This window comes from Rhinolophus sinicus, chromosome 3, assembly GCF_057876585.1.
Source record: "Rhinolophus sinicus isolate RSI-liver-muscle chromosome 3, RSI-T2T, whole genome shotgun sequence".
Classification (NCBI taxonomy): domain Eukaryota; kingdom Metazoa; phylum Chordata; class Mammalia; order Chiroptera; family Rhinolophidae; genus Rhinolophus; species Rhinolophus sinicus.
The window spans coordinates 149,859,268-149,881,040 of NC_142503.1; the positions used below are offsets into that span (position 1 = coordinate 149,859,268).

Genomic DNA, 21,773 nt, shown 5'->3' on the forward strand with positions numbered 1-21,773 from the left:
TTAAGGCATTTGTTGCTGTATCACAATTCACCTTCTCCCTTTCCCCATTTGTGCTTTCTTCAACTCATAGGTATTGAACATGACAGTACTTCCCAGTGGTCTGCTACCAGGGAGATCTAACCTGCAATACCCCATAAAATTCCCTCTTGCCCCTTCCAATAGCCCCCACTCACCCATACAACCATCATTTTCATTTCATCAGCTTAGATTAGTTTTGTAGCTTCTAAAACTTCATATGCAGTAGTCCCCCCTTATCTGAAGTTTCGCTTTCCACAGTTTCAGCAACCCGTGCTCAACCACAGTCTGAAAATATTAAATGGAAAATTCTAGGAATAAATAATTTGTAAGTTTAAAGTAATGTCATGAAATTTCACAACATCTTGCCCTGGATGTGAATCATCCTTTGTCCCGTGTATCCACATTGTATAAGTTACCTGTCCGTTAGTCATTTGGTAGCCATCTCAGTTAATCAGATCAACTGTTGCTGTATTGCAATGCTTGTGTTGAAGTAACCCTTGTTTTACTTAATGGCCCCAAAGCCATTCACATAACTTTATTACAGTATAATGTTACAATTGTTCTGTTATTAGTTATTGTTGTTAATTGCTTACTGTGCTTAACTTATAAATTAAACTTCATCATAGCTGTATATATATATATATATATATATATATATATATATATATATATATGAAAAAATATAATATACTTAGACTTCAGTACTATATACAGTCTCAGCATCCACTTTAGGGGTCTTGGAACATATCCCCTCGCAGATGGGGGTGCTAACTATACTGTAAATGGAATCATATAGTATGTCCTCTTTTGTGTCTGGCTTCTTTTGCTCAAAAGATTCATTCAAGTTATTCTGTACAGCAGTTTGTTCTTATTGCTGAATAGTAGTATTCCATTGTATGAATAAACCATCATATACTTATCCATTTAGGTGTCTGTAGGCATTAGGGCTGTTTTAAGTTTTTTACCATTATGAACAAAGCTACTATGAATAGTCTTGTGTAATTCTATTTGTGAATATATATGTTTTTACTTCTCTTGGGTATATACAAAGTGGAATTTCTAGGTCATGATGTAGAAATGTTTAACTTTCTTAAAAAAAGGCTAAAGTTTTTCAAAATGATTTCACTGTTTTATACACACAGCAACAATGTATGAGACTTCTAGTTCTAGTTGCTGTACATTCTCTCCAGTATTTGGTACTTAGGTGTTATATTTACGCATACGTAGTTCCATCATGTGGTTATTTTCTTTGATGCCAGTATTTTGTGCCTCAGTTTTCCCTTTCTGACCTCTTGAACTAATCAGATATTTTTTTGTACTCAATTTTAATTTCCCTAATGACTTTTTAGGTGTATCTCTCTTAACTACTTTTAAGAGTTGCTGTAGACATTACAATATATATACTCTCTTAACTTATCACAGTCTACATGGAGTTTATATTTTACCATATGAATATAAAATTAAGAATTTTGAAAAGTATTACTCCTTTTCCCTTATTGTTTCTCATAAAAATATTACAAAGTTTTCAACATTTTTATAGTTTCTGCTTTAAACAGTCATGCACTTTAAAGAAAATAGAGGAAAAATAGTAATCTGTCAAAAATAGTCATATTTGCCATTTTTGTTTTCTCTCTCTTTTTTTGGGGGGGAGGGGATACAAATTTTATCTAGTGTCATTTTTCTTCAGCATGAAAACTTTAGTTAGTATATCTTGTAATTCAGATCTCTAGGCAATTATTCTGACACGACTTACTTTTTCTCTTAGAAATTTAAAGATGTCATTCCATTGTCTCTGGACTCCATTGTTTCTTTTGAGAAGTCAGCCTTTATTTATTTATGTAATTTGTCTTTGTGTTTGCATTTCAATATTTTGATGATTGTGTGTATTGGTGAGGTTGTTGAGTTCAATGGATCTGCAAGTCAAGTTGATGTTTTTCATTGATTTGGGGAAAATTTTGCAAATTTTCTACCTCCTTTTCCCTCTCATCTACTTCTAGAGAATTTTAGACCATTTAATATTGTCTAACACAGGGGTGTCCAAACTTTTTTCAACGTTTTTCACCAAGGGCCATATGCGGTAAAATACACAAACAGCTGGGCCACTCACTCGAGGTGAAGTATGTATTGCCTCACCTGGTTTATTTAAGTAAACTAAATATATTTTTGGAATTTGCTGCGGGCTAATTAAAAATGGATTGCGGGCTGCAGTTGGCCCACGGGCCGCAGTTTGGACACCCCTGCTCTAACAGGTAACTAACTATTCAGGCTCTATTCTTTTTTTCCAGTACTTTTTCTACTCCATGTTGAATAATTTTTTGTTGATCCATGTTCAGTTTCACTTACAACTTTTTCTGACTCTTCATTTTTAAGCCTATTTAGTGAATTTTTTTATTTCAGATATTATAATTTTAAATTCTAGAATTTCCATTTTCAAATACTTTTTTTCTGTTGAGTCTCCATCTGTTCATTCATTTTGATCATCTTTTTAAAAAGTCTTTGAATATTTATAATAGCTGCTTTAAACTCCTTTTTTGCTTATTCCAACATCTGTGTCTTCTTGAGATATGTTTGTATGGAGTGTTTTTCCTAGGCTATAGGTCACAGTTTTATTTCTCCACACATCTATTAATTTTTATCCATATTGGAAAATGTGTAAGATACATTATAGAAGTTTTATTTTTTTCTTTTGCAGTTTTGTTTTTGCTTTGGTAAGTAGTTACATTATTGGTCAATTATCCTGAGGCTTGGTTTTATGCTTTGTTAAGGCAGGTCTGTGGAAAGCTCAAATTATTTACCAAATCCCTCTAATTAGCTTCATCTGTGGTACCCAGCAGTGAAATCTATGCTCAGTTATTTCAGCCTTCCAGCTGTTGATTTGAGTGGGTTCCTTCTATTCTTCCCCACATTTATGTTGTTTAGAGTTCAGCCAAAGATTTGAAGGGAGTTTAAATGTAAACTTTTAGACTTTCCCCAACTGTGGCAGTTTCCTTTTTGTGTTTCCTCTCCTTACTTTGCGGCCACACTGACATGTGCAAATTGTAATTTCTGGTTCTTTAAGCAGAGAAAGCAGTGGCTCTCTGCTTGTTCACCCACCACATGCAATGCTGACTGGGGAGTGTCCTCATTGGGCAAACCATATATGAGGTATGATAAAAAATACAGTGAATGTATAAATTAAAAAATATATATTACAATACAGACACATTGCCATTAATCCCCTTCAAAATACTCCCCTGGCTTCGAACACACTTATCCCATCATTCTTGCCACTTTCTGAAGCAGTTCTGGAAGTCCTCTTTCGTTAAGTATCTTTAGGTGTGCTGTTGTGGCTGCCTCTATGTCGTGAATTGATTCAAAACATTTTCCTTTCATGGTCATTTTGACTTTGGGGAAGAGCCAGAAGTCACACGGTACCATATCTGGTGAGTAAGGTGGATGAGGACATACCATAATGTTTTTATTTGACAGAAATTGCCATGTACCAGAAGTGATGTGACACGGAACCTTTCTGTTGTGATCACAAAATACGGTGAATGCTGCTGCTGAGTGCCATCCGATGGAAAGGCAGGGATCTTTAATTTGGGGAGTGGTGTGTCAAACCTTAGTAACAGTGTGTGACAAGTTTCAACTTGTTCGGTGCAGTCAGTCAAGTGTGAATTATGGTTGAGAGAAGGTGTGTTTTAAAGTGTGCCATAAATCATCCTCTATCATGACAATGCACCGTGTCACACATCGCTTCTGGTATATGGCAATTTCTGTCAAATAGAAACATTATGGTGTGTCCTCATCCAACTTACTCACCAGGTCTGACATCATGCGTCTTCTAGCTCTTCCCCAAAGTCAAAATGATTCGGGGCATCGAGGCAGCCACGACAGCACAAGTAAAACCACTTAGGAAAGAGGACTTCCAGAACTGCTTCAGAAAGTGGCAAGGACAATGGGATAAGTGTGTTCAAAGCAAGGGGGAGTATTTTGAAAGGGATTAATGTCAATGTATCTTTTACTGTAATAATTTTTAAAAATTATTTAAACATTTACTGTATTGTTTGATCACATCTCGTAGATTGGGATCTTAGTCAGCGTGTGTGGTTTTGTTTTTTCCCTGATCAGATCCTCTCCAGTTTTGGCCTACTTTTGTTTACTCTGCCTTGCCTTTAAATGGTTGTTTTTAAATCTTTTGTCCACAGTTTATAATTGTTATTTTCAATTCAATAACCCCAGGAAAATGGTCACTGAACATTTGGTTGCACTTTCTTCATCCTGTAATGATTCCCTCCTCCTTCTTCCTAGTCACTCTCTACCCAAGAAACCACCAGTTTATTTTTATCACTATGATTTTTTCTGTTTTAGATCAATATATAAATGAAATCAATGTTTTATCTCTGATTTCTTTCACTAAGCATAATGTTTGTGAGCTTTATGCATGTTGTTGCATATACCTTTAGTCCATTTTTTGTTTTGCTGAACAGTATTAAATGAGTGAGCCACAGTTTATCCATTTTTTTAATTGATGGTCACCTGGATTTTTTTCTAGTTTTAGCTATTATAAATACTGTTCTTAATATTCATGTAATAAACTCTGTGGGTGTATATTTTTATCACTTTTCTTGAGTAAGTAGCTAGGATAGTATTGTTGTACCATTGGGTATATGTATTTTTGTCTTTTAAGAAACTGTCAGTTTTCCATAATGTACTATTTTACATGTTTTACACATTTTTTTTACATGTTTTACTTACACATTACATAGGCAATATGTAAGATTTTAGGTGCAGATCTTATTTTTATGTCAAGATTACATTCTGGTATAAGTAGAAGTCATTTTTAATGTATGTTTTTAATTTCTGGTAAATAATTTTGATAAATAGTCCTCTATTTTTAAGCTAAAAATACTCTGAATTAGAGATTTCAAGAATAATATACTTTATTTACATAGGCAAAAATCTAACTTTCTCAGCTAGTTTTAACAGCTCTAAAAGTTGGTTGCTGTGGCAGCTTATTGGTGTAATCATTCATCTTTATAAGTTGTAGATACTTTTAAATGATTAAAAATTGTTTTTTTTTACAATTTAGACACTAATTATAAGAGTTGAAAAACAAAAAATCTGTCCATGGCAGTAGTTTTTGCTTTTCTGTTACTGTAATGATTTTACAGGAGTGTGAACAAGGGAGTGGTAGTTCATTCCAGTAGAGCATTGTGCTGGTGTCAGGGCTTTCAGCCGAGTGTCTTCTTGGTGTAGATCCTTTCATTCTGTGCCTTGGTCATCAGCTGTGTCTTTTATGAAGACTTCTTGCAAACTGATGCTGTTCACCAGTGGGACGGGGAGAGTAAGTATAAGCAGATAAGTGAAAAGCTACAGCTGCTGCTAGAAAATCTGTCCTTACATTAAGTAACAATCTCATTTTGTATAGAAAAACTTTTGTTTACCTTCAGCCGGGTATTCAGTACTGTAGGTGATACAGGGTAAGAGCTGATCTTTGTTCTGAAATTATTTGAGACCACATGTTGGATGGTGTTCACTTAAGAATAGTATAACTTCTACGGTGTGTGACATAGATTCATAAATATGATACAAGTATTAAAGAGAAGCTAGTAAGGCTTAGGGAGGTTGGGCATGTTGTACATCAGAGGTAGAATTTATAGTAAGCATTAAACCATTAAGACTTAATTAAAAACAAACAAATGAAGAAACAAAAACTCATAGACACTGTCAATAGTTTAGTGATTACCAGAGGGTAAGGGGAGGGGGATGATAGATGAGGGTAAGGGGGATCAAATATATGGTGATGGAAAGAGAACTGACTCTGGATGGTGAACATACAATGTGATATATAAAGATGATGTATTACAGAATTGTACACCTGAAACCTATGTAACTTTACTAACAATTGCCACCCTAATAAACTATATATAAAAAAAGAATTAACTGTCAAGGAGATATAAGTGCTAAGAGGGATAATTAGAGCAGTGAAAAGTATACGAATGGTGCTGTGTGCGATGAGTATGCCTCATGGTTACAGTTGAGAGTTTGAATGATAAGACACTGAACAACAGCTCCGTGAAAGCAGGTTCTCTGTGTCTTCTGCATCTCTGTATTACCAGTGCTTAGAATCCTCCCTACACCGTGGCAGTATGTATGCCATAGTAGGAAATTGGTGTTTTGACTGTTAGGGTTTGGAAAGGAGAGGCAATTATAACTGGGTTTTCAAAGGCTTTAAACATAGGAGGGACAAAACCTAGCATAATTGGCAGTAAATATTCATAGAACAGATGAGTAAGTATTCCATTTCAGGTTGAAGAATTTGGGATTTTATTGGTCGTGGGAACTGGACGTGTTTACTTTTTAAATCTATGGGTAATGTATTTTGAAGGATTGTTTTAGGAAGATTATATTGGCAGGATATTGCAAGCAAGTGAAGTATTATGAAATAATGTTTTAAGAAGATTCAGAGAGACTCTAGCAAAAGAATCTTAGTAGGATATCATGAAAGCCCAGAGTAAAAAGTTGGCAGTGGGAATGAAAGCTGCCTCAGCATATGTATTCATAAGGAACACTCAGTATGGGGCTAGTGGAGGGACAAGAGAAGGAATAATTAAAGATGATGCCAGTTTACCAGTCTAGTCAACCTGGACCATTATATATTGTAGTACTTACTACCCTTAGTATTAGAAATAATAGTAAGAGTACAAAGGCCTATGGGGAAGAAATGAAGGCTATGTGAAGAGTTTGGTTTTAGATATGATAGGTTTTAGGTGATGGCAGGAGCACCAAATGAAAGCTTCCAGCAGAAATTTGTTGATTTAAGACCAAAATACAGAACTCAGCTTAAACCTGGGAATGTGCATTTCAAAATTGATAATTCAGAGGTGACAGTCAAAATCATAAAACTGCACAAGCAATCCAAGGGGTAGAGCATAAAACAAGAAGGACACGGGATAAAGAGCAGATACTTTTAGTTGTTTTACACAGAAGGGGAAGTGATAATAGAGGCCCAAAGGTTAATGTCAGCAAATCTTAGAGAGGCAAGGTGGTTGGTTAACAGGATTGAATGCCGTAGAGCACCAAAGAGGTGAACAAAATACAGCCTGTGGTCCATCAGCTATTTTTGTAAATAAAGTTTTATTAGAACACAACTACTCTTTATTTGTGCACATATCGCCCGCCTATCGCTGCCTTTGTGCTACAGTAGTAGAGTTGAATAGTTGGTAAGGAGAGCGTATGGCCCACAAAGCCTAGAATATTTACTGTCTGGTCATTTACAGGAGAAGTTTACTGACCTCTGCTATAGAGATCTTAGAAATGAAAACCAAGAGGGAACCTTTCTATTTTATGATTGGGATAACCGTTGATGACCTGAAAGTTCAGTTTTGTCCTGTAAACATATGTTTACTGAGAGCCTTTTGTGTGCCCCCATTTGGTGTTTGCTGGTGTGGTGTAGGAAGAGGCTAGGTACTATGTAGCAAGAGATTTATTAACGAGTGAGTGAATAAATTGTAAAGAGTGACGGTGGTCAATTTAAATTTTTGTTTTATAGAGAAATGAGTGATACTTTGAAGAGAGAGGAAGAGATTTTTAAATATAAGGAAAATATGAAGGAAACATTTTTAAGGAGCTCCTCTGGGAGAGTCCGTGTGTGTTGCCATTACAGGAATTAATGGTCTAAGACTTGAACACGGAGTACATGGGCCTCATTACAGGAAATGAATAGAATTGTTTGTGGAATTAAGTTAAGAATAGTAATTGCTCACACAGCTGTTTTTAAATAGCAAATTGTGTTAGGTAATCAGCAAAAATCCATTAAAATGTACTTGATAGTTATGCAGATGCTGCTTTACTGGTACTGACTTATGATCCTAATGGGTACTATAAAAACAAACAAACAAACAAAAAACCTTTGTATGCAGTTTTCACAGTGGTAGGGTCCTGTATGTTTTTTGTTTAATGTGCAAGTACAATTGTAGTGTTTCCATCTTACTTTTCCCACCACCAAACCCAAATATAATTGTCTTGTTCAAGAAGAGCATCAGCGTGAACTTGATGAGCTACAGAGCAATGAGGTGTGTTGTCATTGAAAGAAGTGGAATCTATTTCATTGTTTCTCTGTCTTCCGCCCTAGACAAAAATGGCATGTTTTATTGTATGTTTCGATTTAGATCTACTAATTTATTTTCTGTTTTTTTTTCTGTCTGTACTTTGTTCTACTGTACTTCTGTTCTTTTGGATTTGACTATTTCTTAGGACTCCATTTTAATTTATGAGTTGGCTTTTTAGCAATGCCTCTCTAAGGATATTAAATACATAATTAACTTCTCACAGTTTATTTAGAGTTAATATTGTGCCACCTCACATAAAATGCAGAAATCTTGTAACCTTATAGATCCATTTATCCCCCACCCTGCCTTCTTTATGCTGTTACACGTATTACATCTAAATACCTTGTAACTCCTATGAGAGAATGTTATAATTTTTTACATAAATAACTTGTAAAGAACTTAAAAGGAAATAACAATCTTTCATATTTACGATTTCTGATGCTCTTCTTTCCTTCCTCAAGATCCAAGAGTTTCTCTCTGATAACATTTCTTTCAACTTGAAGAACTTCTTTTAGTATATAGCTGCAGTTCTTTTGGCAACAAATTCTTCATTTTCTTTTACTTGAAAACGTATTTCACCTCCATTCTTAAAGGATATTTTTATTCTGGTAACCCTCTTGGCCTCCTGCAACCACCCACCCCCACCCCATATTTTAAAGATGTGTTTCCACATCTGCTGACATCCATAGTTTCTGAAGACAAATCTGCAATATTTTGAACTGTTGTTCCTCTGTATGTAATGTTTCTCTTTTTTTGTTTACTTTCAAGGTTTTCTCTGTATTTTTGGTTGTCAGAAGTTTGACTCTGATGTGCCGAGGTGTGGTTTTCTTTACATGTATCCTGTTTGGGTTCACTGAGTGTTTTTCATTGGTAAATTTATGTGTGTCACCACTTTTACGAATTTTTTGGCCATTATTTCTTCAAATATTTTTTCTACCCTATTCTCTTTGTTCTCTCATTATGCCTGTCTTAGACTTTTTAATATCTATCCTACGTCTCTAGGGTATTGTTCATTCTCTTTTAATCAAATTGAATTATTTCTTTGATCTGTCATCATATTCACTCACTCTTTTCCTTTGTCATCTCCATTCTTAATCCATTCAAGAATTTTTTTAAATTTCAGATACTTTAATTTCTAAAACTTCATTTCTTATGTTTTTTTCCTCTGTGAGATTTTCAGTGTTTCATGCGTTATGAGTATATATCCTTCAGTTCATTGAACATAGTTACATATCTGCTTTAATGTCCTTGTCTGAAAACCTCAATATCTGGGTCATCTTGAGGCCGCTCCTGATTATCTTTTCTTTTATGATTTGGTCACATTTCATTATCAAGGAATTTTGGATTGTATCACAGATATTGTGAATGTCGTTTGTGTAAATTTTGGTTTCTTTCATGTTTCTCCAAAGAGTTTTGATTTCTTTGTTTCAGTGAGCAATTAATTAATTGGGTTAGATTCAAAGTGAAAACTCTCTCTTGCCTGGGGATGGCAGCTGCTCAAATCTCGATTTGATTCTTTTGGCCTCAGCTGCAAACGGCCTTGGGCCTGCCCTATGAATGTGTGTGCTCCGGGGTTCAGCCGAAGACTTGGGTAGAGATATACCAAAAAGTTGGGAATCCACTTTTCTATGTCTCTCCTTTTTTGGCTTTCTGTCCTCACTTTCTAGTGACTATGGTTGTCCTGGCTCTGTCCTCTTTTTCTTCAAGTCAGAAAGACAGTGGGTGTTCTATTTGAATTTTAGTTCCTGCACGCTATGGCTGCTGCTTGCCTGCAAGATAAAGCTTTAAGAATGGGAAACTCACGTGTGCTGATTCCTAAAAGCTATCTAAAAAGAGTAACTCATTTCGGTGTTTTCTTCTAAGTTTATGTTTCCTACCTAAATCAGCCTGGTTTTGTTCACTCTCTAGAGCCTTTAGGTAGCTATTTTATATTTACACGCCCCCCCCCCCCCCCCAGAATTTATAGTAGCTGTCTGTAGGAGCTTTAGTGCATTATATTGGAAGCTGAGCTCACTAGATCAGTTTTGAGATTTCCTCCAACATACTTGCTATCTGCTTTGATAAAGAATGTTCCCTTTAAAAATAATAATTATTGGATTTCTTCCGTTTTAACCCATCTTTAGTTACTAAATTTTTATGACAGAGTGTCATGTGAATACCTTAATTTTATATGTCCTTAACCAGTTAATTAACCTTTTACTGCAGAATACAGTACTTCTGTTAGGTGCCAGAAGAACATAGAGATGAACAAGACATGTTCCCTATTATAACATTTTATTGATAGGATATATATGGAAACAACTATAGTGTTCAAGATAAAAATAAGTGCAAATTAGACTCTGAAGAAATGTGATTAGAGTTAGTTGGTGGAGAACACTTCTCAGAGGAGAGGGCATTTGATCTTAGGATGATGCGAAATTAGAAATTCAATAGGTAGGGGAAAAGATGAGGATGGGTATTCTAGGGCTAGGAAACAATAATAAGAGTAGAATATAAAAATGTGACAAGTCTCGGTGTGCTTGGAGACTGATGAATGTCTTGATGAGGCTGGAGCATTGAGTTTTTGGTAAGTACTGCAGCTGAAAAGGTAAATTGAGGCACCTTGTAGAGTATCGTGCACAGGAATGTGAATGTTATTCCTGAAGCAGCAGAGGATCACATTTGAGTAGTGAATGGCTATGATCCAACTTGTGTTTATGGCAAGATACATGTGTGGGCAATGGTAACTACGGATTGGAATAGGAACATAATAGAAGAATAAGCAATACGCAGGACCTTAACCAGAGCACTGTATATGTGAAGGGAACAAATGGGATAGTTACTCAAAATATTGTTCAGGTAGAAAATTAATATGATGTAACTGATTAAGGGAAATAGGAGAAAAGAGTGTTACCAAATTCAAGAGAATCATTACATTTCTAACCACATTTGTAAATATCCCAACATCATGCTGAGTATATGAAACTTGTTGGAACATTTTTGAGTTAAAATTCCTTTCCTAGCAGTGTATTTTACACTGTACTATAGTGAATACAAAGTGATTTTTCATAGGACATGGGATGAGGTAATTTCAGAGTCATGGTATTTAAGGTTTGTGTGTGATGTAGCCACCAAGCCTAGTGATGATTTAGTTTTCTCTAAAACTTTTAAATAATTTTTGCTCTTTGGAGGTTGTTACTTTTCTAATTCACAGAGTTATTTACAGTCTTAACTGCTTCTCACTGGAGTTTTCAAAATACTATTCAGTTATTTAGAATATTGGTTTTGATTATCGTGTAAAGAGAAATGATAAGCTAATAAATAGGGAACCAGTTTCAGCTTCACTTTTATTAAACTGATTGTATCATTTCTGCTTTTATACATTCATTTCTTCCACAAATATTTGTTGATACTTTCTGTGTGTCTGGCACTGTTTTATGCATCAAACATAACAGTGAACAAAACAGACTACATTCTTTTTTTTTTTTCATTAAGCTTTCAATGTATTGGGGAAAGATAGACAGCAAACATCCTCCCATAAGGTGACATTTGAACAGAGACCTGATGGAAATTAAGGGAAGAGACCATTCAGATGGGGACGGGGGAGCATTTTATGAAGAGACAAAAGCAAGTAGAAAAGCCCTGAAGAGGAGCATACTTGGTGTGTTTGAGCAAAAGCGGGGGGGGGGGGGGGGGGGGGGGGGGGGGGGGGGGGGGGGGGGCTATGTTGTTGAGATAGAGTGATCCAAGAGAAAGAATAGTAGGAGATGAAGTGAGAGAGGTGGGAGGCAGAACCTGTAAAACATTGTAGACTAGTGGATTTAATTCTGAATGCAATGGGAAGCCATCGGTAGATTTTGAGGGTAAGATGCTCATGATTTGTGTTGTCATTCTAGTTCCTATGTAGAGAATACAGTCTGTAGGATGACAGTAAAAAGGAGTCCTTTTAGGAGACAATTGCAGTAATAATATAGGTCAGAGATGATGGTGGCGGGAACTGAAATGATCATGTTAAAAATAGGGAGTCATCAGTCAGATTTGGGAAATGTTTATAAGGTAAATGCAATTGGATGGTACCACTGAGAGCCTGAGTAGTGAGATTTTTTTATTGAGGCTCATGCAGCGTCAGAGAGGTATCAAGCCTTTTTGAAAAGAGTTGACTGTCTTTGTGCTTCCATGGAAGAAAACAACCGGTAATGGTTTTTAAGCGCAGGGCTTTGGTATTTAGATTGGAAAGGAATGTTGTAGTTGCTTCTCAGGTGCAGTGGGAAGACTTTCCTTGTTTCCAGAAACTTGACAGCTAGTTTAGAGGTTTGGAGATAGCGCTAGAGCTTTGTCAGGGTTAGAATGTCTCTTCAAATAGTCAGCGCAAAACCTCAGTAGACTGAGTTACTAGACAGTTCCAAGGTGGTACAAAATACCTGCTTGCCCTCTGGGAGCTTAGTTTCAATCCATGGCCATCAGCCCATTTCTTTTTCTTAAAGAGGTAGACTTATCACTTCCTTTTGACCGTCTCTAACTCTTCCATTGAATCACTGGAATATCCTTTTTAATTGTATCTTTACAGGACATTTTTATAGAGAGTGATGTGTCTAATAACAATAACATAGTAAAATCACTGTGTTTGAAAGTTATTTTCGAAGTTATTTTCTTGAAATTAGCCATGTGTTTACTACCTTATTCTAGTGTACTTTGGCACTAGGAAGAATATTCCTACTTGTAAATCAGGGGTGTCCAAACTGTGGCCCGCAATCCATTTTTAATTGGCCCGCAGCAAATTCCAAAAATATATTTAGTTTACTTAAATAAACCAGGTGAGGAAATATGTACTTCACCTCAAGTGAGTGGCCCGGCTGTTTGTGTATTTTACCGCATATGGCCCTTGGTAAAAAACGTTGAAAACAGTTTGGACACCCCTGTTGTAAATCGTAGTTCGAAACAGTACCAAATAGCAATTGTGATTGAATTTTAAAAGATTACCTGAGAAGGCAAATCCTTCTCATCTTTTTATTGGTCTTATTTTCTTACATACTTTTTTATAAAAATAAAAAAAAAAATCAAATTTTTATTTAACATTTCATTGTACAGAATCTCAATTTTTCATGAGTAAATAAATCTTTTATAACCAATGTTACACTTCATCTGAGGCAGCATGTCTTAACTTCTTTTAAATTCCCTTACAATTTTGGTATTCCCATAGCTCTTCTGTTTTGTTTGTCATTAATGTGTAGCAAAACTACAAAGGATTTGCCATTATATTCTAATTGACCTTATATCACAGTGAATTTTTAGAAAAACACAGTGTATATTTATTTCATGAGTATCTAAAATCTGAAAAACATAATAAAAATGGTGTTGGTGGGTTTTTAGGCGTATATTATTTTACAATTGATTGCAGCCTTTGAATCTTCTCTAAAGGAATATCATTACTCCATAAATAAAATTGAGTAAAGAAACTATTGAAGAGACACATTCATACCTTTGGTTATCTGACATAGCTATGGTATCTTCAATGAGACTTCTTTCATCAAATCATTTATTGAATTACCTTGTAGCAGATGTCTGTTCTGCAAGGTATATTATCTTTCCTTTATTTATAACAGTGTTAGGATGTGATATTTTTACAGTGCTACCGATGGCTGTGTGTGTGTGTGTGCGCACGCGCGCGCAAGGGACATAGAGCGAGCGAGACAGAGAGAGACAGAGAGCAAGAGAGAGAGCGACAGACAGAGAGAAAAAGCGCGCGCATATACAAACCCCTGTGCTCTCACTCCCAACTTTATATATGTCCCTTTTTTATAGAGATAGATTTGGGCATGATGTCCAAGCAGAGTGGCTGTATTGACTTGTTTTTTTTTTTACCAGCTTTGCTGCCAGAATATCCTAACTGCTCTTTTCTCCATTCTTTGTATCGTCCCCCTTCCTCCTTTCATCCCTTCTCAGCTCACTACTGCTTAAAACATTTTCCCAATTCCAGACCTATTTCTCGCTTTACGCTAGTCTTGGCCTAGGGTGGCAGTCTTTGGTGATAGGTCTGGTAGTGGCAAGTAGGAGAAGAAACTGGTCTGCAGCTTTGCTCCTTATTCACCCCTTTTATCTCCAGGCAGGTCTTGTCTGAGCCTCACCAAACCTTGAGTAATGCGTTATGTACACAAACTCTGTGCTGTTGGGGCCCACATGGGGAAAAAACAACAACAGGTCTTGAGAGTATATAAAACTCATTCCCCCCACCCCCTAAAAAAATCTGTTTCCAGTTGTTGCTAGTGGTTTAAAACCTAGCGAAGTCTATAGGACTCTGTGCTTAGAGAATGAAAGAAGGAATGGGATAGACACTGTGAGAGAACTTTTTGATTGATTCAAGGAAGAGAATGCTTTTGGTCAAAATCAAAAGATGGTGTTAGTGGAGAGGAAGCAGGTAGACTAATATCTGAGTTCTTCATAGAAAAGAGAGTAATGCTAGATGTTGAACTTTACCAAGAAGTTTACTTGGTCCTCCAAAAGTCTTGCTCTTTGATACCTCAAAAACTTGGTTTCCACCTTTATTCTTTCTCTAGAAATTAGTCCTTCTCCAGCCTCTTAGAGAACTGCCTATATCTGTAGCAGTAATCAATGATTTGCTTTTCTATTCAGTTACTTTTCTATTAAAATGTTTTACAAATGAGGTAGCAGATCGTTTCATTGAATTTACAAGCCAGTTTTCAGATATAAGATCGAAAATTTAATGTTCCTTTTTTACTAGAAAATATTAAATAAAAATAGTATGTCTTTTAAAATGGGACATGTAGAATCAAAATATGTATTGGACTTTTTCTAATTGGTTCTGGTCAGAAAAGCAGGTACTTAAGAGACTGGGTATATAAAAGTTAAAACAAAAAAGATCATTTTAATACCTGTATTAGTTAAATTATTCATTAACTCTTTTAATCTTGTTGAGTAGAAATAGAATTATTATTGGAAAGTTAAGCAAGTCTCAAAGTGTTTCTACCACTTAATTATTAGTAATCTCTCTTTTACATCTACCATTTTTTAATCTGTCAGTTGAGGAACTAGCTTCTCTCAAATTGTTGAACTGGCAGGCATAGACTAGAAACGGGAAGGAAATAAAATATATGGCAGTGATGGTTTAGACATATCTTAATAACAGTGTTTTTCCCTCAATCACTGTATTGCAACTGTGATGTATTTTCTTATTGATTGTTTTTCAGATTTTGGTCAATTTGTATAATTTCTGTATTAAGTTTATTTTCTATGTGTAATGTCTTTTTTCCTGCTTACCTTAATCTTATGGCTGAAGCTTTGGAAAGTTTATTATTCCTGTCATATTTCTATGTTTGTATAGCCATTGTCTTCAGCAGAAAGGAGTCATTGATGCCTAAAGATGACTCTTGCCTTTGTCAGTGCCAGCCACAACCTTCTATTCAGAGTCTGGATATGTTAACAATAAAACTATAGAACTCTGAGTTTCAGACCTAGCCACATCCTTCTAATTCTATAATGTGCTTTGAGCCCTGTGCTATGTCCGGTATTATTGGTATGGAGTACTCTTTAGCTGGCCACATTGGTGGCTTAATTACCAATGTATTTAACTCATTTTGCTCTTCCGTCATGCTGTGGAAGTAATTAGTGTCACTTGATGAGAATTGAGTATGTATTTTCACAGAATTTCATGTATCTCTTTTAAATTTTGTCTGAGATGTTTTCTGTAGCAGGCACCCATATTTTCTATATTTTTTTTTTACAAATGTACTTAAAATAACACATAGGCCTCATTTATTAATTATTTGGTATAAGACTGTTCAGTCCTAAAACAAATAAATTATGGTCTGATTTATTTCATTAGGATAGGATCATCAAAATAAATTTCCATTGTATGTTACGGATGTTCAATGAAAATATGATTTTCCCCATGCCCCTCAGCCCCATCATTCTACTTTCTGTCTCTATGAATTTGACTCCTCTAGGCACCTCATATAAAGTGGAATCATACAGTATTTGTCTTTTTGTGACAGGTTTGTTTTGCTTAACGTAATGTCCTCAGTTATATCCATGTTTTTGCATGTGATTAATTTCCTTCCTTTTTAAGGATGAATAATATTTCACTGTGTGTATATACCACATTTAGTTTATCCATTAATCCTTCAATAGATAACTTGAGTTGCTTTCACCTTTTAGGTATTGTAAATAATGCTGCTACTGTTGCTGGGAAATGGGTTCTTGTTCTTGTCACAGGACGGAATTCAAGGGCGCACCAAATAAGCCAAGCAAACAGTGGATTTAGTAAAAGAAATACGATACTACACTCCCAAGATGGTGGGAGTGGGCAGGCCAGGAGAGGATCAACTTCTCTGAAAAACAAAGGGGCTTAGGAATTTATTACCCTCAAAATGAGGGTACAAAATTTCAAAATTTAGTGGTGGTGTTGTAGGCATTCCCAGGGTGGTCTTCACGACCACTCCTTCCCATGGGGAGGTGGGATTCTCTTGTCCTTACTTGGTTCTAGTCAGAACTGTCACAGTGGCACGGGGTAGAGATTTTCCCTGTCCACAATGCTAATAATGTTTATCATCCAATATAATTAGTTAAAGTTACCTTGAGGAACAAGATGGAGTCCTGGGTCTGCTATTGGCCACCAAAATCTAATTCTTGCTGGTCTGGTAGCTGCACCTTTTCTTAAGAATGATCTCATCTTCTTTCCTTTGTATCCCTTTTTTTCCTCCTCCCTTTCCTACCCACTCTCTTCCAGCGGCCCTATTCTTTTTGCCTACAGTAACACCATAAACATGGGTTTACAAATATTTGAGAACCTGCTTTCAGTAGCCAATTTACAAACACTTTTCATAAAATTATTTGAAGTTTCATAAGTAGTTTTACATTAATGGATTTTATAGTTTAATAATAGCTTTTGTCTTGGATTGGGTCTCATAAGAATCTTACCTGCCCTTCTGTAGTGTTGATTGTGAGGAAAATGCTTGGAAAATAGCCCACAGGTAACTAGTGATACTGGAGAGATAGTAACAAAGTGTGTTTTTATAAGATACTCCTCAAACTTGTATAATCTTTCTTAAATATAGAAATTTAATACGAATTTGAATAAGAATGAACAAAACATTTTGTGTTTTACAAATCTCTGTGTTTTCAAAGCTTTGAGTTCACTTGAGATTGTGCCTGGAATGTGGTCTGTAGTAGGTACCCATTGTTTCTCTACATTGTATTAATCGCTTAATAAAGGAAGTACAGATTCATTAAAAGAATAAATTGGTGTCCTACTAACTGAATTAGTAATTAGTTGATTTTACTTTGGAAACAAACTTCCCTTTCCATGCTTTTTGTCCCTGATCCCTTCAATTGATAATTCTGTCTCTGAAAGAGCCTTGGGAATGGTGGCTAGTTGTTGGAAATTTGGGGCATTTAACTTCTACACATCACATTCTCATCTAAATAACAGAGGATTTAAAGGAACTTTTTGAAGAAAAAGTGGTTCTAAACTTACCTAGTAGAACGTTGTGTTTGCAACATCTAGAGTTTTCTCATGCAAGACTGAAACAAAAAAGTCAACTATTTGTATTTCATCATAGAAAGAAGCTCAGAAGGGGTTGGGAAAGTGTATTCTGTTAGGAGTCAAGGATGAAAAAGACTGGTCCTCAAAACAGAAAGTGGAGAAATGGATGGATTAAGAGATCTCCAACTTTTTCAGATTTTTCTAGAGACTGATTAGAAGGTGAAAATAGAGCCAGAGCTTCAGGAGGTACATTAAAGAGCGCAATGAATTGTTTTGTTGTTAATGGTTACTGGTCCTTTCTCACTTTGAGTTTTCCTTTGCAACTTTCATAAGAGTGGATCTACTTATTTGGATTCAGATTTTAGAGGAGATTTTACTAGGATGAGTTATCGTGTCATTTGGATTAATTTTGATATTTGATTGGTTTAATTAGTTTAATGTCTTTAGTTAAGAATATCTAATCAGTGCTCTGATAGAAACCAGTTTTATTAACTTGGGCAGTTTGACTTGCTTCATTTTCTGAGGCTTATCCATATGGGCTGAATTCTTCATATTTTCATGTAGGCAGTACTAAAGTACAGGAAGCTCTAGGGTTCATCTACTCTTAGAAATAGTAATGAATGGGGATAGAGATGGAGAAACATAGATTATGCCATATTCTAAAGTCACCAAAGATATATTTTGTTTCTGAAATTCTGCAATGTATATAGAGCATTCTATGAAGCAGTGATGACGATATTCTGAAGTAACTTTTCTACAGGTTTCTGAGACAAGGATTGATATGCAGCCAGTTCCATGCACATGCATCTGCCACTTGCTGAATTGTACTTTTTGCCAAAGCATAACAACAATAACAAAAAAATCCATCATAGTACCCATTTGAATTCATATCTTTCACTTTCTTCTTTCCATAGGTATTGATGAACGAGGAAGTACAACATCTTGGGGAACAAGTGGTCAGCCGAGCCCCTCTTACGACTCCTCTAGAGTAAGTTTTCTCCTTAACCATTGATTAAAGCCATAAAGATAATTTGACAAATAAGTAAATTCTTTCATATATGAACTCTATTTCTTAAGAGAAATGAAGATTATGTATGTTCGTTGGAATATAGTAGAATACCCAGTACCTTCATAGTAGATTCAGTTATTTCCATTAACTGTCATACATTGAGAGTTTATTTAATCTCCTACAATGAAGGGAAAATTCTTGGTGTTGTTTGCACATCTGGACTACCTACAATATTCTTTACTAAAATTAGAAGATCTTCACTACGTATTTTCCATACATAGCCATTTTTCTTTGCGTATAGTGTATTGGTTTTGAGAGATGGCACTGGCTATCACAGTACCAGCTTCCAGTCTCCCCTCTTCCATTCTTGCTCCAGTCGTCATCAGCTGTTTATATATCAGGGACTGTATAGCTCTGTCACTTGGAAGCATATCAAGACAGACATAACAGATGATATTTCTTGGTTGGCACTTAAGAGAAGATGGGACCAACCCAACGTACTACACAGTGAAAGGTTAAAAAGTTAGAGCCTTTTCCAACAATAAACAAACAAAAAATCCCCAAAACTTAAAAAAATGAGACTTGAGAGATTGCAAATTAGACCAAAGAATTGGCAATAAAATTAAACCCTGTGCTTCCAGATGCCCCAATAAATTGGTGAGGTTAAGAGATACCTTTTCCAAAAGGTCATACTTTGAATGATTAATGAGCTATTTATTTCTCTCAGAATTAACCAAGAGAAGAGAGACAAGCATAAAATTTATGGGTGCTTGACCCTAGAAGCAAATTGGCTTAAGTGGAAGGAAAACTCAATATGTGATTGAAGTTCATAGTCTTCCTAAGGGTTGCACTGTTTTGCATTGAAATGCTGAGTTAAAGTTCTTATTAAAGTGTGTGGGTTTTGCTATTATATTTGGCTGTAGCCTATGTTTAATTTATTTTAAATACGTTGGTAAGAACTAGGGTAGTCATTTGGAATCCAAAAAGATATAGAGAGTGACTGTTAAAGTTTTAGTGTTTCTTTTCCGGAGTCAGTGCTAAGAAAGCTGAGTTATAGTGTAAAAAGCCCTGACTGCCCTGGGTATCACAAGACTTGGATTTATTACTGACTCCCCTGTGAACTTGACATTTAATCGTGGATACCTTATTTTATTTTGGGGGTAGTTCAACTGGTTTGTGTCCAAATTTCCTTCCATCCTTAAAAGTTTTTGATTCTTTGAATAATATTATGAATAGGAAAGGTAGGTTTCCTGTTTAGATTTTGAAATAGGGATTTTATATATAGTGGAGAACACAATACTATTCATTACTACTGGATTTTTGTTTTCAGAGGATTGAGTTAGTGTGTGATAATATGTTATTTTTTAAAGTGCATTAAATGGTATCTTTGTACCTTATGTTTACTTCCCTTTCAAGCTTTCAATTTTTTTCTACTTGAATACTAACTAGAATTTTAGGAGAAGAGAACATAATAATGTATCCAAACATTTACACGTATCATGATCCTGAAATGAAGTTTGCCTCTTAGAGATAGATTCAAAGCAATACTTGATTTTCTTTTTGCTATTTGATCTATAGGTCAAATGTGAAATGCCATTTTTCATTCTTTATTTGTTTGAGTGTATATTGTGTGCAGTGAAAAGTTAAATTGACTTTATGGTAAACTAGTTTTCTATTTTAAAAAACAAGATTAATCTTTAGAGATTCCCAGTTTGCTGAGAAATCTGATAGACTGGTGATTTAATGCTACCCTTCTTTAATTTTGTTCCCATTGAAATCCTCTCTTCGACTGACTTTCCTCTTCTATCCTAGTCATGATTTTGAACTTAAAATGGTTTAGTGAGCTAGTTAAGAAATTAGGTTTTATTTACAATTTCAAACCATTTATTTCTCCCCTGAACTAATCTCACCAGCACAGACATTTATAGGTATCTTTGAAATCCTCAGCACTTTTTAATATTATCAACTTTTTGGGTTGTATTACTAAGCACCTTTACCATCTTGACGATTTTTTTCATAATCTAAGTATAAATGGATATAATTTTGTTAATATTCTCAGTTGACTGAGTACTTCCTTTCCCTGAGTATTTTAATAAATTCAGAAATAAATAATGATGTTGGCTAAAAACCAGTTTGGCACATTGTAGTAAAATTATTAATAAGTCAGTTTAAACTTTCATGAAATTGCAGATACTTTTGTAGAAAGTATATGAATGATATTTATTTAGACTTTACCATATTGTATAAATAATACATTTCTATCACAGCAAATTTATCATTTCAAAAATAATTTGTTTTCACATTAATAATAGAAAAATCTTTGTGAAGTTTGAATACAGTAGGCCACAATAAAAGATATTTGAAAACTGCAAAGTGAGTAGTTTGGTGGAGGTATAAAACACATGCTTTTAATTTACATGGATTCAACTCTCTGAGTTGCTATTCTCCTCCCTCCCTGCCCTCACTCAAAACTGTAAGGGAGAAAGAATAATCTTTTGCAGTATTGTAAAACCATATTTGGCACATGAACTATTAATACTGTATATTACGATATGTTTTACTTTATAAGATTGGCTACACAAAATCATATAAGTTGAACTTTTTAACAGCTTTTCCAGGAGAATTTTTGCTGTGTATACTTTTTGCCTAATAGCTTCTCACTTTATATCTAATCCAATGAAAATACCATTTTTCTCTATAAACTTGATGCATAAGGGAGTTTCACCGAAGTTTTGTGGTTAAGAGGTCACAAACTTCTCAGCATTTTATTTAGTCTTATACCTGTTCTCTTAGAAGTAGGACAAGTCACTCCAGCAGAGCTCCTGTCTGGTGTTTCTGCCCCGTTTTTCTCAAATCCGCCAGAAAGTAGCCTCTGTTGGTTGGATTTCTGGTTATGAGCACATCATTCAGTGCAGAGTTTTTGTTAGGCAGACACAGAAATAAACACTGTACCTAATAGTGGTTATAGAAGAAATGGATAGCAGTGTTAGGAGATGTGGAGATGACACAGAACATGTTTGAGACACTCAGAGGGAAGTAACAGTATTTGTGATGTGTGCCTCACACTTCTCTACCTTTGTTGGAGTCCTGGTTTCTGTACTGTTACCATACTGCCCACCTGCGCAGGACAGAAACACACACATGAACAAATAACAACATCATCGTGCTGTGAATA

General features: G+C 35.3%; 1 protein-coding gene across 7 annotated transcripts in view; it reads left to right on the forward strand.

Annotated features, from left to right (window-relative positions):
* Positions 1–21,773, forward strand: part of TCF12 (transcription factor 12) — a 320,504-nt gene that overhangs the window by 102,786 nt on the left and 195,945 nt on the right. For all 7 annotated transcript variants that reach the window (XM_088797234.1, XM_088797233.1, XM_088797235.1 and 4 more), the window contains exon 4: positions 18,504–18,577. In XM_088797234.1, coding sequence (XP_088653360.1) covers positions 18,504–18,577 — 74 coding nt within the window. The remainder of the gene's footprint in view (positions 1–18,503; positions 18,578–21,773) is intronic.